We start from the raw sequence: 23007 nt of genomic DNA, 5'->3' as shown, positions 1-23007 counted from the left end.
ACAAGAATTTGCCCTCCTGACAAGTTCCTGGGTGACACTGATGCTGCTGGCCCAGGAACCCCACTTTGAGAACCTCTGTTGTTCTCAGAGGGCCCCAAGTCCTCCTGCTTCTCAGTGCAGTTTGAAAGCTGCTGTCCTGTAGGATGCTTGGGGTCAGTTACCAGGGTGACCAGTGCGGTTAGGCCAGGCCAGGGTCTGAGCCGTTGGGAGGGGGCGGGAACTCAGGGCTCAGCCTACTGACAAGCAGGTGATCTCTTTCAGGGGAGGGGGGTGTGTGTGTGTGTTTAGTGGTTGCTAATTTCGAGTCAATACCAGATCTGCAATGAGTTTCTGTGTAGTCAGAAGGTCCCGCCTCACAGCCGCACTGTGGAAGGACATGGGGGTGTGTGGCTCCAGCTTGGTGTTGGCCAGGGTCACTGAGACACAAGGGCTGTGGCCTCCAGAGTGCAGAAGCCACCAGCTCCTGGGTGCCCCAAGGGGGATCCTACAGGACCCATCCTTGTGGCCTGAGACCAGGACACCAGCAGAACGAAGCGCAGACTCCCCAAACCAGGGTGCCTGCCTCCTCCAGAAACCGAGGGCCCAGGTTGCAGAGTCTGGGGTCCACGTAGACCTGCATGCTGGGCCATCCTGAGTGGGCCCTCCCTCAGCCCCCAGTGCGATTTCACAGATGACAGGGAGAGTTGCCGCATTTCTGCTGCCCCGTTCAGAGGGCCAGGCACAGACAGGGCCCGATGGTTTCGGGTGTGCTGTTAACAGGCACGCTTCTCTTTCAGGAGTGTTAAAACAATACCACCATGACCAATACCTCCATCACCAATAGAAACCCGGCGGGGCCAGCTGACCCCAGAGCGATGGCCCTTCTGTACTCCCATTGCTTCCCTAGAGGGCCACCGGCAGGACAAGGCTATGCCTTGGCCATGCTGCTCAGGTGCTGGTCTAAGGAGACCCTTCCTGTCCTGTTGCCTGACCCCATTTCCACTTTCCCTTTCTCCGAGGGCCACACACACAGAGGGGCCTGCTGAGCCACAGTTGCTGCTGTCCTTGCCCTGCAAGCAGCCTCCACTCCTAGTGGATGGCAGGGGCCATTAGGACACAGGTGCTGATGCCACGGCACCTTGGTTTAGAGCATGTGGACTTTGCAGCCAGGACATGCCCTGTCCTGTCCTGTCTTACCTGTGGAGGCCACACCTCTTCCTACCTGTTGGCATTGTCAGGACTAGTGAGGGGAGGAGGCTCTGGGGGAGGCCGATCAGCAGCCCCTTCCTGCCCCCTGCTCTGCAGGGCCACACCAGCCCCACCCATGCCCACCATCACCTTCTGTAAGAGACCCTGGCCTGCTGCAACAAACAAGTTAATTCCCTCCCAGAAGACAGGGAGGCCTCTCCCCACTACCTGCCCTTCATCCTCCTCCACAGAACAGCCTCCAGGAGCTGCCTCTTGTGGAAATCAGCCGCACTGTTAGAGTGTTAGCACCTTTAATTAGGGGCTCGCCCGGGCGATGCTTTTGCAGTCAGGGAGTCCCATGGGTGAGAGTGGGCTGCCATGGGGAGCTGCAGGGAGTGGAGGGCGAGGCCACAGGGAGGGACGTGGGGCATGAGGGGAAGTGGACTCACTCTGCGGGCCCTGAGCCCTTCAGTACATGGCCCCTCAGGTTCTAGAAAGCTCACTCTGGCACAGCGAAGAGGGGGCAGACCTAGAAGGGGGAAGGAAGAGAAGACGGAGGGGAACAGGCATTGCCTGAGTGCATTCTTTCTAAGAGGCCAGGGCAGAAGACCCTCCGATCCCTCAGGTGCCAAAGGAATAGGCATCCCTGGCTCTGCAGGTGGAGATCCAGGCTAGGGGAAGCCTGCGCCTCCACTACCATGGCACAGCTCTGGGAAGCCTGGCTTGGGACATGGACCTGGGGCTCTCTGACCCGCAGGCAGATTTTTGGGGGTTTATCAAGCTGCACTTTAGTGTAGAGGAGTTTGCGGCATTTGAATGCTGTGGCTGTGGTGATTGTGGGAGAAGGAACGTTTCAGGGCCCTGAGGACACGGAGTTCTTTCTCAGAAAGGTCCCTGCCTGTGCCGGGGCCTGGTGAAGGGCACAGCCCACGAGGCTTCTGCAGCTCCTGCTGCTGGAGGGCCTATATCCCGTGGGCCTCCATCTCTTCCCAGCCCCAAGGTCAGAGACATCACGCTGGTAGTGTGAAGGTGCCTGTGGTGGGCAGATTTACACCCCGGATTTTGGCAGCACAATCTTCTCCCTGCTTGCACAGCTCTTTTGATCCAAGCCGCTTTTTCTGGGATGCCGCACGGCAGGTTGACCCCTTGGAGCTGGACGTGAGATGGTCTCAGTAAGTGACCTGTTGAGCACTGCAACTCTGATTTGTACAGAATGAGGCAGGCCTGAAGCTGGACCTGGCACATGTTGGAGGCACCTGGAAATACTGGGAGGTGTGAAGGGCAGGAGATGCTCCTTCCTCTGCAGCGGGGCCTCCAGGTCGCTTGAGTGTGGGTGACTCACACCTCAGCTGCCCGGGGGTCTGCGCCTCGGAGTCCTATCCCCCAGACAGTGGCAAAACGCCAGACATGGTTCCTCCTTTCTCCTCCCGCTCAATCATGACTTACGCAAAAAAGCGAAGGGAAGCATCAACACACACGTGATATGATTTTCAGTGACTTTTTCAACTTTTTCATTCCAGCATTTGGAACGCAATGACACCTGGTGCATTATTTTAAGTTTTTAAAAGCATAATTACAGAAATGAATACATGAGCCATGCAGAAAATTTGGAAACACAGAAAACAGGAGGAGGAAACGATCCCAAGCCTGCTGCTCACGAATAACCACCCTTCACATATTCTTCATCCAGGGCAGACATTTCACAAGGGGATGGCCACTGTGTCCAAGACGTTTGTAGCATGATTTTACCGCTCAGCAATGTATCCACAGCAGCTTTCATGTCCATACACATGGCTCCACTGCATGCTTTTACGACCACATGGCATTACCTCATACGCACATCAGCATTCACTGAGCAAGTTCTTGCCACTTAACATTCAGTTGTTTCTAATTACTCATTAGCATACGTAATGCTGTGATGAACAGTATACGGTACAAACGTGGCTGTGTACAAGTTGGATTATGTGCTCAGGATGAATTCTGAGAAGTGGAACCCAGCATCTTAGCCATGCTCCCTAACTCCAGTGACACCCCAATTCTGCACAGGATCAACCTCCTGGCAAACTCAACCTTTTTAGGCAAATCCAGGACCCCACGGGACCAGGAGACTCCCCAAAACTTCTTGTCCTCGCAGGCTGATGAGCAGGGGCCCTTTGGTGAGAACCTCCAGTCCTGACCAGGTGAAGAGGCGCTGAGGAAGGAGGAGGGAGACAGGAGCGACTCGTCCCCAGCTCATCCAGTCCTCAGCACTGGGAGCCTTGGGTTTTACTGCTCCAACAGAAAGCTCCCCTGTTGCTTCACTGGACCATGACTAACAGTGTTGCCAGGAGCTGAGCAGTTCTTTTATTGTTCGCATTGAGTTAGGGAAGAAGGAGATTTTTGACTTTCTACCAGGTTGGACTTGTTCAGCTTTCTCAGGGCACTCAGTCAGCTGGCCGGCTCCAAGGCATGGAGGGGCTTCCCGGCAGTGCCCAGTTAAGATGCAAACCTTTCACTCAAAAACACGCCTCTGGTGATTAGGCAACTATTTTTGGAAGCCAATTTTGGGGGGATTACTTCTATTTAAATAGCCTTTTAGTTTAGAATAGTTTTAGATTTGCAGGGAAGTCTTTATCTTTCTGCAAAGATAATGCAGAAAGGTCCTGTACCCCCCAACCCAGCTTTCCCTAACGTTAGCATCTTACAGCTTTCGGGACAACTTGTCCTAAGGAACCGGCACTGGGCATTGCCAAGAAACTCCATACTTTATTTGGATATCCCTGCTTTCCCCAGAATGTCTTTTTCTGTCCCAGGAGCCCGCCTTCCATTTAGTCCACACATCTGCTTAACCCTTAGGCCTTTGCTTTTTGCACTGGGAGACAAAGCAGAGACCATCAGATGCTCAGCAAGCCTCCACCAGGCTCCTGACATTGCCCTCCTCGAGCTGCACCCAACGTTCATTTTTCATGCACGGCCATTGGTAGAGCTGCCTGGATGATGAGGAGAAGAAGACTGAGTCAGGGACAACGCAAGAAAGAGAGTGTGGCTGAGAGGAATGCCCACAGCAAGGCCGGGCGCTGGCAGACAGGGCTGTGTGAGAAGAGCGGGGATGCAGTCTGTCCGCATATTCCACGACTCTGGCTCCCCCTACTCTGGCCAGCTGAGCAGTGTCCTTGGTGATGTGGTCCCAACAGAAACCAGGGCCACTACCTTCTTTCTTGGTTGCGGAGTGCTCTGCAGAGACCCTGGGGGATCCAAGAGGCCGGTCCCTGGGATTGCAGCCTGTTGAGGCTGCCCTTCCACTTGGCCAATCCCACAAGTTTTCCCCACCCTCGCGGAGGTGAGTCTCGGACCCAGTTACCAGCTGGCCTCCTCTAGTCTTCTGGGCTCTGAGAGGTCTCAGGCTGTGCTTCTAAACATCCCCGGGCCATAGACACACAAAGCTTGCCATGCATCTGGGCATGAACTGGACAGCTCTGAGTAAAACCCCAGGGGGAGCACGGCACCCACCATCAGGATGGCTGACTATGGAGGCCACAGAGCGGGGCAAGCCTTCTCTGGGGCCCTGAACTGGGTCCCTCCTCCCTGTGTGTCCTCCTCATGGCTGCCCTCTGCCTCGCGGAGCTCCCATCTTCTCAGCTTCCTTCCGTCCTGGGAGATGGGGTCGTCTCCTGCCCTGGGCCCACCTCTGCTGTCTTGGCAAAGGCACACTGCAGGCTCTGCAGCATCGGGCACAGGCCCCGCTGTCTCCTGTGCCCTGGGGTTCAGTTTCTTCTCCTTGCCCTCCTCTTGTGTTTCTCGGAGCCCTGAGTGTCAGCCCCGGGACTCCTGACAGCTTCCATTTGGGTGGATTCTCAGACTCCTGCAGTGCTTTCTGAGAGCTCTACAAGCCCCTTTTCTGGAAAGCCCACCGTGGCCTCCCTCTGCAGCCCTGACTGAGGTCTGGTCCCCAGGACTAGTGTACCTCCCATGGGGACCCCACCGGGCTGGCCTCTTGCCCCCCTCATCTTTGCCTCCTGCAGAGGCTTGCCGTGTTTCTGTGTCTGGAGCTGCATCTGAGCTGCACTCACACTGTGAGGGGCTGGGGAGCTGTGCAGCCAACAGCCGGCGGGCTGGCCTCAGTGGCCACCTCCAGTGCCACTCTGCCGTGCGTCTCCACATGGGCAAACAGTGAATGTGTCCAGCTTCACATTTGTGCTGCCACACCTGGTCTACCCCAGGCCGTTCTTCCCACAGCTTTCCCCAGCTCAGGAATGGAGCCCCAGGGATGCCAGCCCCAAAGCCTGGGAGCCTTCCTGAAGCTTATTCTTCTCTTACACTCCATCCCATCTGTCAGCACATCCTGTGGACACCCCCACCTGATCTCCCCAGGGTCCCATGCTGCAGTCGTCTGCACTGTCACCTGGGCCAGCCTCCACCACACCCCACACCAGGCCTGTATCTCACCTCGTGGGCGCCAGGGCTGATGTCTGCAGGGCTGCTCCGAGCTCCCCTCTGCCCAGCCCAGGCACGAGCCCCTCTCCAGAGCGGCCTTCCCAGACCTCCATCTCCCACACTGCTTCATCCCCCAAGGCTCTCACCCTGTCTGAATGTCTGTAGATCGCCTTGCACTGTTGTTCCCCCACTGGAATATAAGTTCCCTGAAGGCTGGGCCCTGGGCACCTGGGATTGTGCCTGGCACATAGTAGGTGCTCAACAAATATTGAATGAATGAATGAATGAATGAATGAGCTATCAGGACTGGAAACAGCAAGCAGCCCTCTAAGGGGTGGTGGAGCCTCTTGGACCTGGACTCCTGAGGCCTGGAGGAAACAGAGACACCTAGGACCTCAACTGAAGCTGCCCTGGCAGGACAGATGGGCAGAGGATATGAAAGCCAAAGCCAGCGGCCCTCCAATGGGGTGGGTGTCTGCCCAGGCATGGGGATGGGCCCTGAACAGGCCACAGACCCACAGGCAGACTTCAGCACCAGGAAGCACTGACATGAGACCCCTGTGAAGCAAATCAGGTTCGTCTTTTATCACCAGCATCATTAACTGTACCATTTTCTCCCAGCTCTGAATCAGTCCAGGGAGTTCACATCAAGACCCGGGGTCTGCCCCGCAGAGGGGCCTGAACCATCCACCTCCCCCTGCAGCTTGGACACCGACTGTCCTGGACTTGAGAAGTGCTGCCCCTGGTCAGGGGGGCGCTGCTGCATGGCCCCTGCACCCCAAGGTAGGCTGCTGCAGGCCGTGCTCACAGATAGGCAGCAAGGGAGGGTCTCGGTGAGGCTGATCTGTGTGAAGGTGCGGGGAGGAGTGTGTTTCTAGGAGCAGCGACCGATTTCACCAGGAGCCCCCACTGTGTGCACAGGCAGCGCCTGCTCTTAGATAATTTCTTAGTCAAAATCTGGCCCCTGAACTCTCGGGGGAGAAAAGCTCACGGCACTCTCAGGGGCCCTGAAATGGGAAGACACGTCTGGTGGGGCAGAGACCTGGATTTCCCAGTTTGCCTGGAGAGCCCAGGAGCTCCAGGCAGATTTGTCACAGGTGCGGAGCTGGCTGTGCCTGCAGTGCCACAGGGGCCTGAGGAGCGCCACAGCGCCATAGGCAGGTCCTGCCGCCTCATATGCGCGCCTGCGGGTCTGGAAAGTTCTGTTTTGATTGGGGTCTACATCCAGGAGAATGGGATGGCCTATATACATACATTATATATATACACACACACACACATAATTTAATATTTATACATATTATTTAATATGTATTTATACATATTATATATAATATAATTAATTAATTAATATTAAATATATTATATTATATATACGTATTATTTAATATTATTTAATATTTAAAATATTTAAATATATTTAAATATTTATATATTTAAAATATATTATAGCATTAGTATGGTATGCAGTAATAAAGCAATAGTATACATAATATCAAGTATTATGTGATAATACTATATCATTACATTACATGCTATTCTTTAGTACATATCATATTACATATTATTATACTATCCAATATTTGTAGTATCAATAAAATAATGACACAGTATAAAGTAATTTTCTATATCAACATACTATGACAGTATAATGAGGCTGATAGGCTCTATTTACCTCCTAAGCAGATCTCTTCAAGGCAAGGCCCGCTGCTGTGGGTCCCAGGCCCAGCTCACCTCTGAGCAGGGATCAGTGGTCTTCAGGGACATTAGGATGGAGAGGAGCGAGGGGCAAGCAGTGGGGACATCCCCCCGTCTCCTGTGGTAGATGTCTTTTTGCAGGGAGGTAAATGCAGAGCAGGGCCTCTCATGGCCTCTGGTTCCCTCTCCTGCCCCCTCTCCCACCCCAGCGGCTCTTGTGACTTCAACCTGTCCTGGGTCCATAATCATCAGTGTTTGCCCTCGTGCAGCTCCAGAGAGGGGCCCCGTGGGCTCCTGGTACAACGTCACCATACTGGTGAAAATGGACTTCAGGGAACTCCAGCAAGTGGACCCCAGGCTCCTGAACCACATGCGCCTTCTGCATTCCTTGGTAGGTGAGAAAGACAGGGGCTCCCTGCACGCTCCTTTCAGCAGCTGCTCAGGCAGACCCAGGTGTGGGGCCGTGGAAGGGACCTGGGGATGGGGAGGGTGATGTTCCACAAGTGGCCCCAAATGACTGACTGTGAACCAAATTCTAATTCTTAAACAAATCAGCTTCAAAGAGGTATGATTTACATGCAACAACATGCACACAACTGAAGCGTGTAGTTGGCTGAGTTGTGATGTGTGTACCCTCGTAGGCCCACCTGTTGTGATGGAGAACGCGGATCCCTAAGCTTGCAGGAGTCTGGAGTCCCAGCAAAGACAGCCTAAGCCCCAAGCTCTTCCCTCACCACCCTCACTCCCAAAGTTCTCAAGTTCTGGCTCCTGCTTCATGGAAGCCGGCACCATCCTGGGAGTGTGGAGATGGGAGCTGTAGCCTGGGGCTGGAGAGCACCCTGGGGTCCCATGGTTAGCAGCGCCCCGGCCTCTCCACACAAGTCAGAAGCACACCCCAGGGTGACATGCAAAACTGTCCCCAGATGTCACCCACTGTCCCCTGGGGATAAAAACAAACACCCTTGCTGACCCCTGCCGATGACACAGCTCACACTTTCTGGCCCATCAGCAGTGATTGCCAACCAGGTTGGCAGCTCAGGCCACCATCAGTCTTGGGAATCCCAGCGTGGACAGGGCACTGCGTGCCCCCAAGGCGGCCCTCCCTGGGGGATGGTCTGACTCTAGGGCCGGCTGCTGACAGGGGCCTGTGCTCAGAGGGGCTCAGCTTGGTCTGAAGTGCTGCCGTTGCCTCTGGAAATGCCAAACACTTTTCAGACAAAGGGCCCTGCATTTTCCTTCGGCATCTGTGTAGCTCTTCTGTGCTTCAGATCTTTTGTGTGTCCCACATGTGTCTGGGTGTCTTGGTGTTAGACCCAGGGTTGGGGCACTCCTTGGCCTTTAGCCTAAGCTGGCTGGAAGCCCAGATCAGATGGTGCACACCTCCCGTTGTTCTGGGCTGCTGGCCAGTGAGCTGCTAGACAGGTAGTCTGCAGCCTCGGTCTTAACAGCCCGGGCTAGGAGTGATTCCTGTCTCCTCTTAGCTTGTTGAGGGGCTGTCCAACAGGCCAGTAAGAAGCTAGCTCTGAAGCCGTACTGCCTGGCCCAAGTGTTGCCACTCATCAGCTGTGTGACCTTGGGCAAGTCACTTAACCTCTCTGTGCCTGAGATACCTCCTCCATTAAATATAAACAATCGGCCAGGAGTGGTGGCTCATGCCTGTAATCCCAGCACTTTGGGAGCCGAGGCGGGCGGATCACTTGAGGTCAGGAGTTCAAGACCAGCCTGGCCAACATGGCAAAACCCCATCTCTACTAGAAATCCAATAATTAGCCAGGTGTGGTGGCACGTGCCTGTAATCCCAGCTACTGGGGAGGCTGAGGCAGGAGAATTGCTTGAACCCGGGAGGTGGAGGTTGCACTGAGCCAAGATCATGCCAGTGCACTCCAATCTGGGCTACAAGTGAGACTCTGTCTCTAAGTAAGTAAGTAAGTAAGTAAATAAATAAATAAATAAGTATATAGAAATAATTGTAACCCTGCCTGAGACAGGGCCCATGAGTTTAAATCATACATGTAAAGAGCTCAGGATGGTTCCTGAGCTTCCTGATGTGTGTGGGGCCAGAGATGTTGTGGTTGTTGTGTTTTCACTATTGCTGTGTGCCACCTGCTGTCTCCTCGTGTATGCAGGTTTCGTGTCTCCAACCAGCCCATTACCCCCTGCAGAAGCACCTGCCTTGCCCAGGGGTCAGGCAGCAGCAGGGGCTGGGCTCCGAGGCCTGTTTCTGCTGCTGAATAAGGGGTTCCAATGAGGTCGGGGCTGGTTCCCATTTCTGTATTTTAAATTACGAGTTGCATCTCCTCCCAGGAAGAGGCTTCAGGTGTGTATCAGAGGACCCCAGCTCTCCCCAAACCTCCTTCGGTGTTCCCAGTGGAGACTCGGGGATTTGCTGACAAAGTTTGTTTTGGTGACTGCTGGTCTGGCTGTGCAGCTGCCGGTTCGCCTGGCTTCCCAAGGGTTGAGATTCAAGATATTAAACTGAAATAAAAATAATGCATTGAAATGAGGAAAGTGATCATTAAACCTCAAAAAAGTAATTGGATATTTGGATGTACACAACAGGAGACCGTGGCTTGTGATCTCAAATTGTCTAATTCTGGTTCTAATTCTCTGTCGTCAGCTGCAAGAGACCTGCAGTCTTGGCAAGGGTGGGAGACCGGGGGTCCTGGGGCTGGCTGCTGTATTAGTGTCCTGGGGCCACCGTTACCGAGGACCACAGACTGGGGGCTTCAAACAACAGAAACTTCCTCTCTCACAGTTCTGGGGACTGGAGAGTCCGAAATCAAGGTGTCGGCAGGGCTGGTTCCTCCTGAGGCCCCCGGGCCTGTCTCCCTGGCCTGCAGGCAGCTGTCTTCTCCGTCTCTTCACACTGTCTTCCCCCCATTCATATCTGTTTCTGTGTCCACATTTCCCCTTTTTATGAGGGCACCAGCCATATTGGGTTAGAACCCACCTTAACTAATTAGATCTGCAGTGACCCTATTTCCAAATAAGGTCACATTCGGAGGTGCTGGAGCTTAGGACTTCAACATATGGATTTTAGGGGACAGAATTCAGCTCATCACAACTGGTGCTGAAAGGTATTGATAGTTCTGGTTTGTAGGACTTTTATTAGGCTGGTGACGGATGCATAAGTACTGTAGAGGTTCTTTGCTGAGGAGCAGAATGGTGTGTGTGTGTGGACAGTTCATTTCAACTCTGTGGGCGTCAATCTCCTTGTCTGTCTGACAGGGTGTCCTTCCGCCGTGTGATGCTCTGATTCTGGCTTCACAGGTCACCAGTGCCCTGCAACCAATGGTCTCCACCATCCACCACCTGCACTCGGCCCCTGGGGACGCCTCCACCACGGTGTCATGGCTGCTGCTGGGCCTGCTGCAGCCACTGCCTGTGGCCGACGTCTCTGCCCTGCTGGGTGACATTGCGAAGCGTGTCTATGAAGTGATCAGCGTCCAGGTGCAAGGTTGGGCTTCCCTCGATCCTCCCTCTGGGGAGGCTGCAGGGTGGGGCCTGAACAGCCAAAATGCAAGGTGGACGCTAAAGCCAGACCAGTCCTTTGTCTTTTAAAGGAGGTTTAAGTTCAGGAGTGAAAGAATAACTGGTTCAAGTGTGTTCATCCCACAGGTGTGGGATCTGCCTTCAGCTCACCCTGTAAACTCCAAGTCTCTAAGTACAGACCTCGAGAACCTATTCTGCCCCCCATTTCTGGCCCCTCTCCCCTTCCCTCCATTTCTCCTCAGATCCCTCTGGACTCCTTCCCCCTCGACAGGCTTCTCCTTCCATCCTAGTGGACACTGGAGGGCAAATCCCAGAGCCACACACAAAGAACTTGTTTCTTCAGTTCTTTGGTTTCCTGAATTTCCCTCTCGCCTCTTTCCCACCCTTGCCAAGGACATCCTTGTACTCCAAAGGCTCCTTCAGCAGAATTTGTCTAAAGTTGAGTTTGTATCTGGCAAAGCACATAGGCGAGGCCTTGTTTCTGGAAGAAATTACCTATTCTTTGTCGTTGTCCTATGTCAGGAATTGGCAAACCTCATCTAAAAGGGACCAGATAGTAAATATTTTTGGCTTTGTGGGCCCACGTGGCCTCTGTCTCAACGACTCAGCCCTGCTGCGGTAGCAGCCACAGACAGTCCGCAAGCAAACCGCTGGGCTCCTGTACAGCTTCCTGTACCTAAGCAGGAGGCAGCCAGGCTAGTCTGCTGCTCCCACGGCTTTGCGGGAGGGTAGCTGCCTTGGTGAAGCCTCTTGTATGACACTGAGGAGGCACGTGACAATGCCAGGGCTCAAAGCCTTGTGAAAGCTCTAGCGATTGCAGTGATCTCCCTTCAGATCCACACACGTTCTTCAAAACCAAACTGCATTGCTCTAGTGCCATTAAGCAAAGTGTTCGTTCTATCATCCGCTCTGTCAATGACATTCGGCCAGAGGTTGCAGGAGCACACCTGTGGGTGGACCAGTTGAGTTTATTATTTGAGGCAGCAAGGGAGAACCCATACCATGGAAAACCATGAGGTCTCTCAGTAAGAGATTGTTAGAAAGAAACTGTTACAGGATGTGGGTTGTGATCGGGTAGTTTGGGGAGGGTCTAGGGAAGTGTGATTTTGTTCTGAATTGAATGCTGTCAGGAAATGAAGGCAACTCCATGATTGGGAATCTCAGTACATCTAAGCAAACGAGACGGGCACAATTGCATAAACATAAGCTATAATTTGTGAAGAACTAATAATCACTCATTTGGGCCAAGAGAGGGGCGTTAGTATTTTGTGGATGACACATGAGCTTATCACTGTCTGTGCTTCGACAGCATTATGAAGAGGCTGGTCACTGTGAGATGGTTCTGTCTGGGAGGCCTGGGCCAGCCTCAGAATGTCAGGGGTGGCTCTGGGTTTCCTTGTTGGCACAGAAAATACCCATCAATTTGCTTTACCCTTGGGATGGGATGTTTTGGCCCCGTCTTTTCATGACCACCCAGTCTCAGTCCAGCCCAGAGCCATTTGCTCATGTGAGGCTGCCCGGTGAGCTAGCCGCGAGCCCTGACTGAATGTGGGCCACTGCTTAGATGAAGATGGCCAGCAGCCGCTCGGGGCCCTCTAAGATGAGGCTTCCATAGTCCCTCTTGGGCCCACTGCCCAAGGCACCCCTCAACCGACGTGGCACAAATCCATGGCAGGAGTCCACAAAGGCCATGTGTGCAGGTAGATGAGGACGGCGAGGTGGCAGCAACTGCTGAGTGTGGGTCCTGCTGTCCGTCCCTGTAGATGTCAATGAGTGTTTCTACGAGGAGCTCAACGCCTGTTCTGGAAGGGAACTGTGCGCAAACCTGGAGGGCTCGTACCAGTGCGTCTGTCACCAGGAAGCTCCAGCCACGTCTCCGCGGAAGCTCAACCTGGAGTGGGAAGGTAACGGCTAGGCTCTCTCAGATGGTGTGGGAATGGCTTAATTCCCATTTGCCCCTGGAATACTCGCCAGCAGTGCTTGCAGCTGCAGCATTTGCCCCGAGATAACTTTGCCATGAAATGTCTTGCTTTTATTATTATTTTCACATCACTCTGGTATGTCGACTTTGGAAACAAAAGACACAATTCTCCTTATAGCATTCTGTTTTTAGTAGTGGTGTTTCCATTTACAAAATATAGTGACTCTTGATTGCTGGAAATGTCAAATCCTAGAAAACAGCATTCCTACGTGTGTTGTTAACATTGTTCTCAGACAAGTTGTTGGCCGACGATTCATTTGCTGAACCTGTTTTTCTGACGATTCTGATGATTCAGACGATTCTGAGGTTAGTTCTGTTTAGAAATAACTCCAAGAACAGTTTTTATATTTTATTTTCATATTGAAAATCAGTTAGATTTGCTTTAGCCCCAAAGAGTGTGTTGATGTAAAATTAAATGAGTGTTGGCGGTGAGCTGCCCTTTTTGTCTTCGAAACGGGAAAAGGGTGAAGGCATTTTTCAAAGGCTAGATGGTCTTTAGACCACAGAGACTCTTCTTGCTGAGAGGGAACGGCTGGCTCACAGGCACAGGATACACTTAGTTCTCTCAACCATCATTGGTCTCCCAGTGGGCCACTCTTGCCTCCGTTCTTTGGCTTAGGAAATGTTGATGTAGGTGCTATTCACTGTGCTCGGTGCTGGTAATGGAAACATGCAGAAGCAGGTCCTAATCTCTGTCCGTCTAGTGGATTGTGGAAATGGAGACATTTTAGCGCATGAAAGGGCATGACTGATGTCTGCATTGGAACCACGGGGATAAGCTGGGACCGTCCCTAGCATCGCGGGGTCAGCCTGGGGAGCAGAAGAGCGGGCTGGGCGTGGGGGGAAGCACGTAGAAAAACGTGCCCAGGTCTGTCCCTGTTGGGAGTGGGGAGGGATGTACCAACCAGGACTGGCACACGGGATTGGCTCTGCCATCAAGCAGCTTGGAATAAGAAGTCACTGTGTAATCTGAAATGTAGGAAGGCGCTATAAAGATGATACACTGCGTGCAGGAGTCTAGGGTGTAGAAGGTGGTGGAGAAAGGGATTCAGGCAACATTTTAGAGGTAGAACCTCTGGAACTTCCTGATTAATCCAGTGAAGAAGAGGACAAAGGAAAGAAGACGGAATCCAGATGTCTTGACTGAACAATGGAGTAGAGGGTGTTTCCACTGGAGTGGATGGGGAAGATGCGAGCTGTTGTTATTATTGTCAGTAGTAGTTACCGCTGAGATGGAGTGAGTGGAGGTGCCAGGATGCTGACTGAGTTGGACACGTGGTGCTGGAGCGCAGAGGTGGGGCTGGGCTGCATATGTGAGTCCAGGGTCACTCGCCTCCAGGTGATACTTAAACCATGGCATGACTGAGAGAAGGGAAGAGGCCTGGGGCCTGCGGCCAGAGAACCCCAACAGTGCCAGGTCAGTGCAGGAGGAGAGGCTGCAGAGGACAGGGGTAAGGCAGGAAAACAGCTGGATGGGCGTGTGCAGCCAGGTCAGCAGGGAAGGCTCAGTAAGCCCCAGGCAAGCAAGCAGTAAGCTGGATGGCAAGCAGGGAGGGCACACGCGTGGGTAACAGCGGGGCAGGAAAGCGCCCGTGGGAACTGCGGGGATCTGGTGCCGGCTTCAGGAGAGCAGAAGGGAAGCAGCCAGCAGCCCAGGTTAGGAAGACAGCTGGAGGAGAGAAAGAAGAGAGAACAACTGAGAATCTTGCAGGGAAGCTTGACTATGAAGAGGCTAAGGGAAGGAAAGCCTGGTGTGGAGGAGGCTGTGGACTCCCAGGGGGTCTCTCAGGCAACGCTGATCCCAGCTCTTTCTATTCCCTGTTTCTTTCCAGGTTTTGACCTTATTGAATACAAGTTTGTTTGTTTGTTTTTAACCTTATTTAAATCCTGCTGCATGTGTAATTTTATAAGCTGCTTTCTTCAGTTCCTATAGTGTGTACAAAGTTTCCAAGAAGAATCCTGGTTTTCACCATGACAATTATTGGTAGTTGAAAACTAACAGCTTTCTAAAGCAATCATATAATATTCTTTCCCCTCACGGGAGCACTTCTGTTGCTTCCAGGAGTCTGGAACTCTAACATTGTGACAAGGGTTACAGAGAATCTCTTTATACCCAATTTGAATTCGTTAATCATTTAATTTGCATGTTCTTTTTCCTTAAAAGGACTCAACAGTGAGGACCATCCCTTTGTTCACAATAACAGCACGGCTGGCAGTTGCCGGCACTTCACATACACTGGGCTCTGCTCTCAGCACTCTGTGGGTATTGCTTCGTTTAGATTCTGAGAATAACCTCAAGAGGCAACTACTCTTAATACGCTCATTTTTTCAGAAGAGGAAATTGAGGGAGACGAAGGTGATTTTCTTGCATAAGATCCCAAGGCTGGTTCTCTGCAGACGCACATGAACCAGCTGTTCATGACTCCCTGCCACCCTCGTCATCCCAACGTCATCTCCCCTAGCAGCCCTCTGGAGGGGACCTGCCTGAGAGTGTGATGGCCTCTCCCCCGTCCTCGGGGACTGTCCTTTGTCCTGGTGCACTCAGGGAAACCGCCATGCCCTTCCCACCTTCATGAGTGTTTAGGACCAACAGTCGGTAGAGCTCCAGAAGACTCGAATTATTTTCTTTGGTGTTCCAGAGCCCAACTAGGAAAAGGAGTCTAAGGTTGTGGTTTATTTATTTAATTAATTTTATTTTTTGTAGAGACAGGGTCTTACTCTGTCGCCCAGGCTGGAGTGCAGTGGCATGATCACCGGCCACTGCAGCCTCCAGCTCCCAGGCTCCAACCTCAGCCTCTGGAGTAGCTGGGACCACAGACGTGCACCACCACAGCTGGCTCATTTTTAAATTTTTTGTAGAGACGAAGTCTCACTGAGTAGCCCAGGCTGGTCTTAAGCTCCCAGCCTCAAGAGATCCTCCCTCCTTGGCCTCATAAAGCGCTGGAATTGCAGGCAGGAGCCCCCCGTGCTCAGCCTAAGGTTCTGATTGGCTCTTCTCGTTGTCCTGTGGGCGAGGGGTGGAGGGAGTGGACCAGTCCCCAGAGCCAGCTGTGGATGTGGTGGGCTCCAGGGTCAGACGTTCCCCCTACCACCAGGAATGTTCTCCTCCTATCAGAATGAGGCTGTGTGGAGAGAGTGGCCTTGCCTTCTGCCCTCTGGCAGATGAATCCCTGGTGCCCCGCAAAGAGCAGGCACTCCACAAACATTTCCTGGATCAATCACGGAAAGAGAGGTTTTCACAGTGGTCATCCCAAGGATCTCCAGGTGTTAAAAATTTCCAGCCCAGCTCTGGCAGCAAAACACTGAGAACACTCCTGTACCCCGCAGCACGTGGCCTTGAGATCCACTTAGAACTTCGTACCCCATGCACACCCCACGGCACCCCACTAAGTTCTGCAGAGAACCGTCTATAGATTCCTGCTCTGTGGCTTCCAGGGTGAGACTCCTGTCCCTTTCGTGAGCGCAGAAGGTTAGAAAACAGGTATTTTCTGAATAGTTATTTTTACCCTCGTCAGTCATCTGGAAAAATATTAGATTCTATTTACGGTTAGGTCTGTTGGCAGTCACACTCTGCCGTGTTGCTTGGCGCAGTGAGCTGCCAGATTACGTCAGGATACACGGCCACTCGAGCGACCGCCAAACACAAACAGGGGAGGCTGCGCGGTCCTGGCTTCACTTCTAATAGGGCAGGACACACTAATCCAGTGTTTCCAGTTCAGCAGTTTAGAGTGAATTCCAATTGCACATTGCTAAGGAAACAGCATCCCTGGCACCTTCCCTGCTGAACCAGAGATGAGTCATGGCTGCCCAGAAGAAACAAGGGCCAGACTGTCAGACGTGGAGAACCCAGGGTGCTTTACCCAGATAGCAGCAAAGTTCTGAACTTGTGTTTCTAGCTGTGGATGGGGAGGGCTGTGGAGCAGGGGCTCTGGGGCCTGGAGTTTAGATTAACCACATTACTGTGGCCTTGGGTCATACAAACACAGAGTCAAGAGCATCATTTTCTAGGCTACATTTAAGGGGGACACTGAAAAGGGTCCCGATTTAAGGGTGACCAAAGGAGGGTGTTCTAGCTAATGAAAACCAAAAACCAAGTGATAGGGGCCTACCCTGGAAGAGAGAAGTCAGGGGTAGAAGGAAGATTTCTAGTTTTAAAATACCACAAGGTCTGTCCAACAAAAGAGAGATTGGCCTTAGCATGTTAGAAGTTGGTTGGTTGCTTTTACAACACAAAGAAAACTCTCCAAGCTGTGCTGTCCAGCCACGGGAACAGCTGCAGTGAAATTTCGCTAAAGAAGGATTGGGAGATATGTAAGTTTCCTGGGTTTCCTTAACAAAGACCCATGAACTGGGTGGCTTCAAACAAGAGAAATGTATCCTCTCACAGTTCTGAAGACCAGAAATTTGAAATAGTTAGCACTGGGCCCAAATCAGGATGCCAGGAGGGCTGTGCTCCCCAGAGGCTCTGGGAGAATCCATTCCTTGCCTCTCTGCCCTCTGGTGGCTACCGGCATTTCTTGGCTTGTGGCTGCATCCCTCCTACTTCTGTTTTTGTTTTGTTTTGTTTTGTTTTGTTTTTTGACAGGGTCTTGCTCTGTCACTCAGGCTGAAGTGCAATGGCACAATCTCGGCTCACTGCAGCCTCCACCTCCAGGGTTCAATTGATCCTCCTAGCTCAGCCCCCCAAGTAGCTGGGACTATAGGCACACATCACCACGTATGGCTAATGTTTGTGTTTTTTTGTAAAGATGGGGGTCTTGCTATATTGCCCAAGCTGGTTTCAAACTCCTGGGCTCAAGCCGTATGCCCACTTTGGTCTCCCAAAGTTCTGGGATTACAGATGTGAGCCACCACGCCTAGCCCTACTCCATCTTCAAGGTGAACATCTTTGTTCTTTCTCTATTCCAGCTTCATACTGCCTTCTCCTTTGTGTGTGTGCATGTGTGTGTGTCTGTGTCTGTGTGTAAATCTCCCTGGATTCTCTCTTATAAGGACACTTGTGATTGCATTTAGGGTGGACCTGGGAAATCCAGGATTATCTTTCCATCTGAAGATACTTCACTGAATCACATCTGCAAAGATTCCTTTTCCAAATAAGGTCACAGTCATAGGTTGCAGGGATTAGGACTTGATATCTTTGAAGGTTGTTATTCAGCCTACTACTGGTGATAGGAAAGCTTAGTAGTAAGGCAAATGAACTTTGCTATTTCTTATTGTTCAGCTTTGCCATATACTACCTACTTGACCTTTCTAGGCCTCAGTTTTGTCCTCTGTAAAATGGGGATCCTAGAAGAACCTATTACTTGGGATTGCTGTAAGGACTAAATAGGATAACATGCCTGGTGCACACAGCACCCAGGAAACATTTCCTGTAACTGTATCACTGATAGCATGGCTGGTTTGTGACATGGACGTCGTGGGAGGGAGTACTGTAGGGGGCTCACACCAGGGAGTTAATTTATAGCTCCCTGCAAGTTCCTACTGCTGCTATGATGCATACTGCGCAGCTTGGACACTGTAGACATTAACTCATCCTTGTTCCCTCAGTGTTTATGGTGATGCTGGGTGCATAGTAGATGCTCAATAAAAAAAATTGAGCCATAAGAAATTGGTGCCCTTGTTGGACAAACATGGTCCAATATGGACAATTCCAAATGCTTCAAGGTAACAGACTGGAAAAGGGCCACACAGATATTGGATGGGAGCGTTGTCCTTAGGGATAATGCATTTCTTTGGATTAGATGAGATTCTCTTTCCCCAAATGCTCACGATCTCTCCTAGCTGCAGAAATCACTGATGGCAGCTTCTGCAGATGCCTCCGAGGGCTTTCACAGCATTTGAAATGCAGATTTGCAGGTCCCCATCCAGTGATCCAAAAACCCACTGGTATCTTAATTTAAAGAGTAAACATATTTATTAAAAGAGATAAAGCATGCATTGCCAGCCCCGTACCCTCTGAGACTTCTTTCCAAACACCATTCCTCTGCATTCTTTTCAAATAAGTACGGGTGCCCTTTTAATTTTAACTCCGCTCTGCTGAGAAGCACCCCCCTTATAGAATGCGCTTTTAAATGGCCCGTAATCTGGGTGGGCCATCTGTTGTCCCACCCATGTGCTCTCTCACTCTGTGTCAAGTTTGATATCTGAATGGCAACAAGGAGGCAAGGTTGGAGCCCTGGGTGTGGACTGGGGGCTGTTGTTCAAGCCGCTGGGCTTGCTCGTGGCCGCCCCACTTTCCTGTTTGCAGGGCGTTTTGCTGTCACACCATCCTCCACTGACATGGATAAAAAAATGCTTGGGGCTGTGTCCTGACTGTACAAAAATAGAACAGTCAGTGCTTTTAGCAGACTTTTTGGAAAAGAAATTGTAGCCCTTCCTTCCTTTTTCAGTGAGACATACGTTCCCAAGGAACAGACTTTAAAAAGCTGGGTGGTTGTTAGAAGGCCAGGCAGTGGGGGGTCTTTTTGATTCCCAGGTTCTGGTGACCCTGGAGATGGGAGGTGCCACCCACAATCTCAGGTCCCAAGCTTTGGGCGACCCTCAGTTGAAGCATTTCTGCTTTTCTTGCCACTGAAGAAAATATCATAAAGAATGAATCCATGTCTGTGTCTCTGATCAATATGCCAAAGATCACTGGATAATCCTGTAAAAAGTATAGATGTGTCTTTTAAAAAATACATTCTACCCCACATCCTAGAAGTGTTATTAGGACACATCAGAATTTGGATGGATGTCACTGATCCCATCCGAGTGAAGCCTGTGCAGATTCCCCTAACAGATGCTCATCTACTGGGAGGTGGAGCGGCAGGGTTTTCAGTGGGGGAGCTCACCTACACAGGGCCCAAGATTCAAAAGAGGCAGCTCAGTCTCGGATTGGAAGGAAGAGACAGCAGGGCTATGTCGCGTGGTGGTGACTGGGCACTAAATTGGATTCTGAGCCTCTTGGCAGCCAAGGCGAAAAGGGAAATGAGCTGGATAGTATTGTTTTTTTTTTCAATTTGTTATTGAGAGAAAGCAGGCACATGTGTCTAGAAACAGAATTTTTTTCATGATACTAGAAAGTGTATATCCTACCAATCCTTACGTAAAAGGCTTTGGGAAGCCACACATTATAAAACTATTATTTTCTTTACCATGGTTTTGCAAAATATATTTTTTAAAATTCTTCATTGCTTGTTTTTATAGAATTTAAACTCTCATGTGAAAATTTTGGTGACTAGACTGGGGGCCATCTACTTTTTATATAATTCTTGCTGCCCAGATACTTGCTGTACAGCCAGAATTTTTTTTAACCAAAAAAGAGCTTCAATGCTATTTGAGCACTGGCATATATATAGGTTGGTACATCAGAGCTTTGCTCCCTGAGGCATGGATTTCAATAGGAAAGCATAAAAAAGGCAATAAAGGAAGCTCAGCCTGGTTTCTGAGTCCTGCTTCCTGACGATGGAGGCCATCGTTTACGGCGTGATGAGTCAGCCCAGTGCAGACGTTCTCGTGCAAATGACCAAGTGCTTGTCATGAATCAGAGCAGCCCAGAGCCCTGGGAGAAGCTGGCAAGGCAGCGTTTGTAGACGTGGCACAGAAACCTTACACTGTCGTGGCCATTGCTACAAATGTTTTCTGTACAATGACTGCCAACGGGTCCCCAGAGAGAGTGTCCTGACTTTCTAGTAACCACCGATTCTGGATCCCAAGGAGCCCCACGACTCAATGCTATTCATTGTGTAGACAGAGGCACACTTGAATGACTCCTACCCACTAACTTGGCTCAGTGATAGAGGGGCTGAGATTTCAACTTCAGACCTCTTGCTTCTCCATTTCATCTCAACTATCCCCATCACTGAATGCAATCCTGAGCTACCTTCCAAAATTATTCAGAAGCCTGGAGAGAGAGAAGATTGATATTCTGTTTTGAATGAATGGGTTTCATTTATAATTGAAAAAAAAAAAATAAAAACAAACAAAAAAACAGCAAGTGGGCCAGGCGTGGTGGCTCACACCTGTAATCTCAGCACGTTGGGAGGCTGAGGCAGATGGATCACGAGGTCAGGAGATCAGGATCATCCTGGCTAACATGGTGAAACCCCATCTCTACTAAAAATACAAAAAAATTAGTAGGGCATGGGGGTGAGCACCTGTAATCTCAGCTACTCGGGAGGCTGAGGCAGAGAATTGTTTGAACCAGGGAGGTGGAGGTTGCAGTGAGCCGAGATCGCACCACTGCACTCCAGCCTGGGCGGCAGAGTAAGACTCTGCCTCAAAACAAAAAACAGAAAACAGCGAGTGCTGTCCTGCATGGGTCAACTTGATCAATAAATCAGTGAAAACCAAGTTGAGACAAGGCTGTGTTACCTGCTTCAGAAGATAAAGCCGCCCTCGCTGACCCTTTGCTCGTCTTCTCTTCCTGTGCTTTCATAGATTGTCCTCCACTCAGTGACTACGTGGTCCTCAACGTCACCAGTAGCAGTTTTCAAGTATCCTGGCGTTTAAATTCTACGCAGAACCACACTTTCCATGTCTGGGTTTACCGGGGTACGGAGTTGCTCAGGAGCGTCAGGACACAGGGCCAGGCACTGGCGGTGGCTGGGCTGGAGGCTGGAGTGCTGTACAGGGTGAAGACCAGCTACCAGGGGTGTGGGGCCGACGTCTCCACCACGCTGACGGTCAAAACTGGTAAGGCCCCCAGTCAGAGACCCACGTTAGCTTGTGCACTTGTCTTTCTATACCAGTTCCATGGCCTTAGCACGTTGCATTGTTCTTCCTATAACCAGGGCACCAGAAGTCACTGACCGTCCCGCACTTCCTCCCTCCCCTCCCAGTTACCCCACTGCCTGCCCAGCATTGCACCGGCCCGCTGGCGCCTTCACGGGCTCCCTCGCTTCCCCACATCTCACCCTGTTCGGGGTTCACTCTGCTGTGTGAGGGGACAACATGTGGAATCAGAAGCACCAATAAGGCATCAGCTAGAGCGAAGCAAAGGAATAAAATAATAATAAAGCAGAAGGCGGCAGCTCCTGGCAAGCAGATCAGGACCCTGCCTGCTTACCCCACAGCACTGAGGCGGTCTAAGTTCCCTCCCTGACAGGGGAGAATCGCTGACGTTTTCATGCCTCGCTTCCCTCGTGATGCATGTAAAGTGAATGCCGTGCCCACCACATTTGTGCTGGGACGAAATGTTTTTGCTTTTCGAGACAGGGACTCGCTCTGTCACCCAGGCTGGAGTGCAGTGGTGCAATCACAGCTCACTGCAGTCTTGACTCCCTGGACTCAAGTGATCCTGCCACCTCAGCCTCCCTAGTAGCTGGGACCACGGGCACATAGCACCACACCCGGCTAAATTTTTTTATTTTTCGTAAGGATAGAATCTTGCCATGTTGCTCAGGCTGGTGTCAAATTCCTGGGCTCGAGTGATCCCAAGAGGAAACTTTTGTCCCCAAAACACATGATGCACACATGAACTCGGCACTTTGTCGGGAAGGAGCCGGTGTGGCCCGTCTGGGTCTGTCCCATGTGGCCCACTTGGCTCTGCCCGTGACTTGCTCCCCACTTGCCTGGTGCCCAGTGGTGCCTAGACTTGGTCAGGTGAGGCCTGGCTGGTGGAAGTTCTCCCCAAGGCTGGCCTCCGTGGCTGTGGGATGTGAATGTGGGGTTGCTGGGGCTCCATTCTGGTCCTGGGTTCTCGACGTGTGTGTCCCTGATGTAGAGCCGGTGGGAGCCCTGGGCTGTGGGCTTTGGGCTTCACGTCTCAGCAGAGAGTGCAGAGCACAGAAATTGCTGCATAAACACCATACTGGGGCCTTTCTCACTCACAGAGGTTAATGCTAGTGACAGTGACTGGTGGCGGAGAATGAATGGCGGAATGTGGCTCAGCCCTACATCCTTTCCAAACTGATTTGGGGTGAACCTCAAGCTAAGTCCTCATAGCAGCCAGCATGGGCATCCAGAGAGCCCCGAAGCACCCCGGCCACGCTCGACACAAGCCCTCCACTGTGCACGCAGCTTCCCATTCCAAGCTGACTCCACCTCATCTTCTCATTTCATTTCCAAAGTACGCCGGGACTAAGGGGAGGAGGAACTCTTTTCCCTCTTTGGAAACTGAGGCCTGAGAGGCAGTTCCATTATAGAGCCATCCTCCAGGTGCAAAATTGATCTCTATGGGAAATGCAATAGGAACTTGCAGCTCCCTGCCCACCCCACCAACCCCGTGCCCTCACCCTCCCCACCCCACCAACCCCGTGCCCTCACCCTCCCCACCC

At 51.6% G+C, this 23007-nt stretch overlaps 1 protein-coding gene across 1 annotated transcript in view; it reads left to right on the top strand.

Moving 5' to 3' along the window:
- The window catches only part of UMODL1 (uromodulin-like 1), a 68690-nt gene that overhangs the window by 5065 nt on the left and 40618 nt on the right, over positions 1–23007 (top strand). The window contains exons 3-7 of the mRNA XM_012002577.1: positions 6202–6363; positions 7548–7669; positions 10549–10735; positions 12534–12674; positions 21170–21424. Coding sequence (XP_011857967.1) covers positions 6202–6363; positions 7548–7669; positions 10549–10735; positions 12534–12674; positions 21170–21424 — 867 coding nt within the window. The remainder of the gene's footprint in view (positions 1–6201; positions 6364–7547; positions 7670–10548; positions 10736–12533; positions 12675–21169; positions 21425–23007) is intronic.

The sequence above is a fragment of the Mandrillus leucophaeus genome, unplaced genomic scaffold, assembly GCF_000951045.1.
Source record: "Mandrillus leucophaeus isolate KB7577 unplaced genomic scaffold, Mleu.le_1.0 Scaffold69, whole genome shotgun sequence".
NCBI lineage: Eukaryota > Metazoa > Chordata > Mammalia > Primates > Cercopithecidae > Mandrillus > Mandrillus leucophaeus.
Note: the sequence above shows the minus strand (reverse complement) of the source record. Positions and strands in the feature narration are given on the sequence as shown.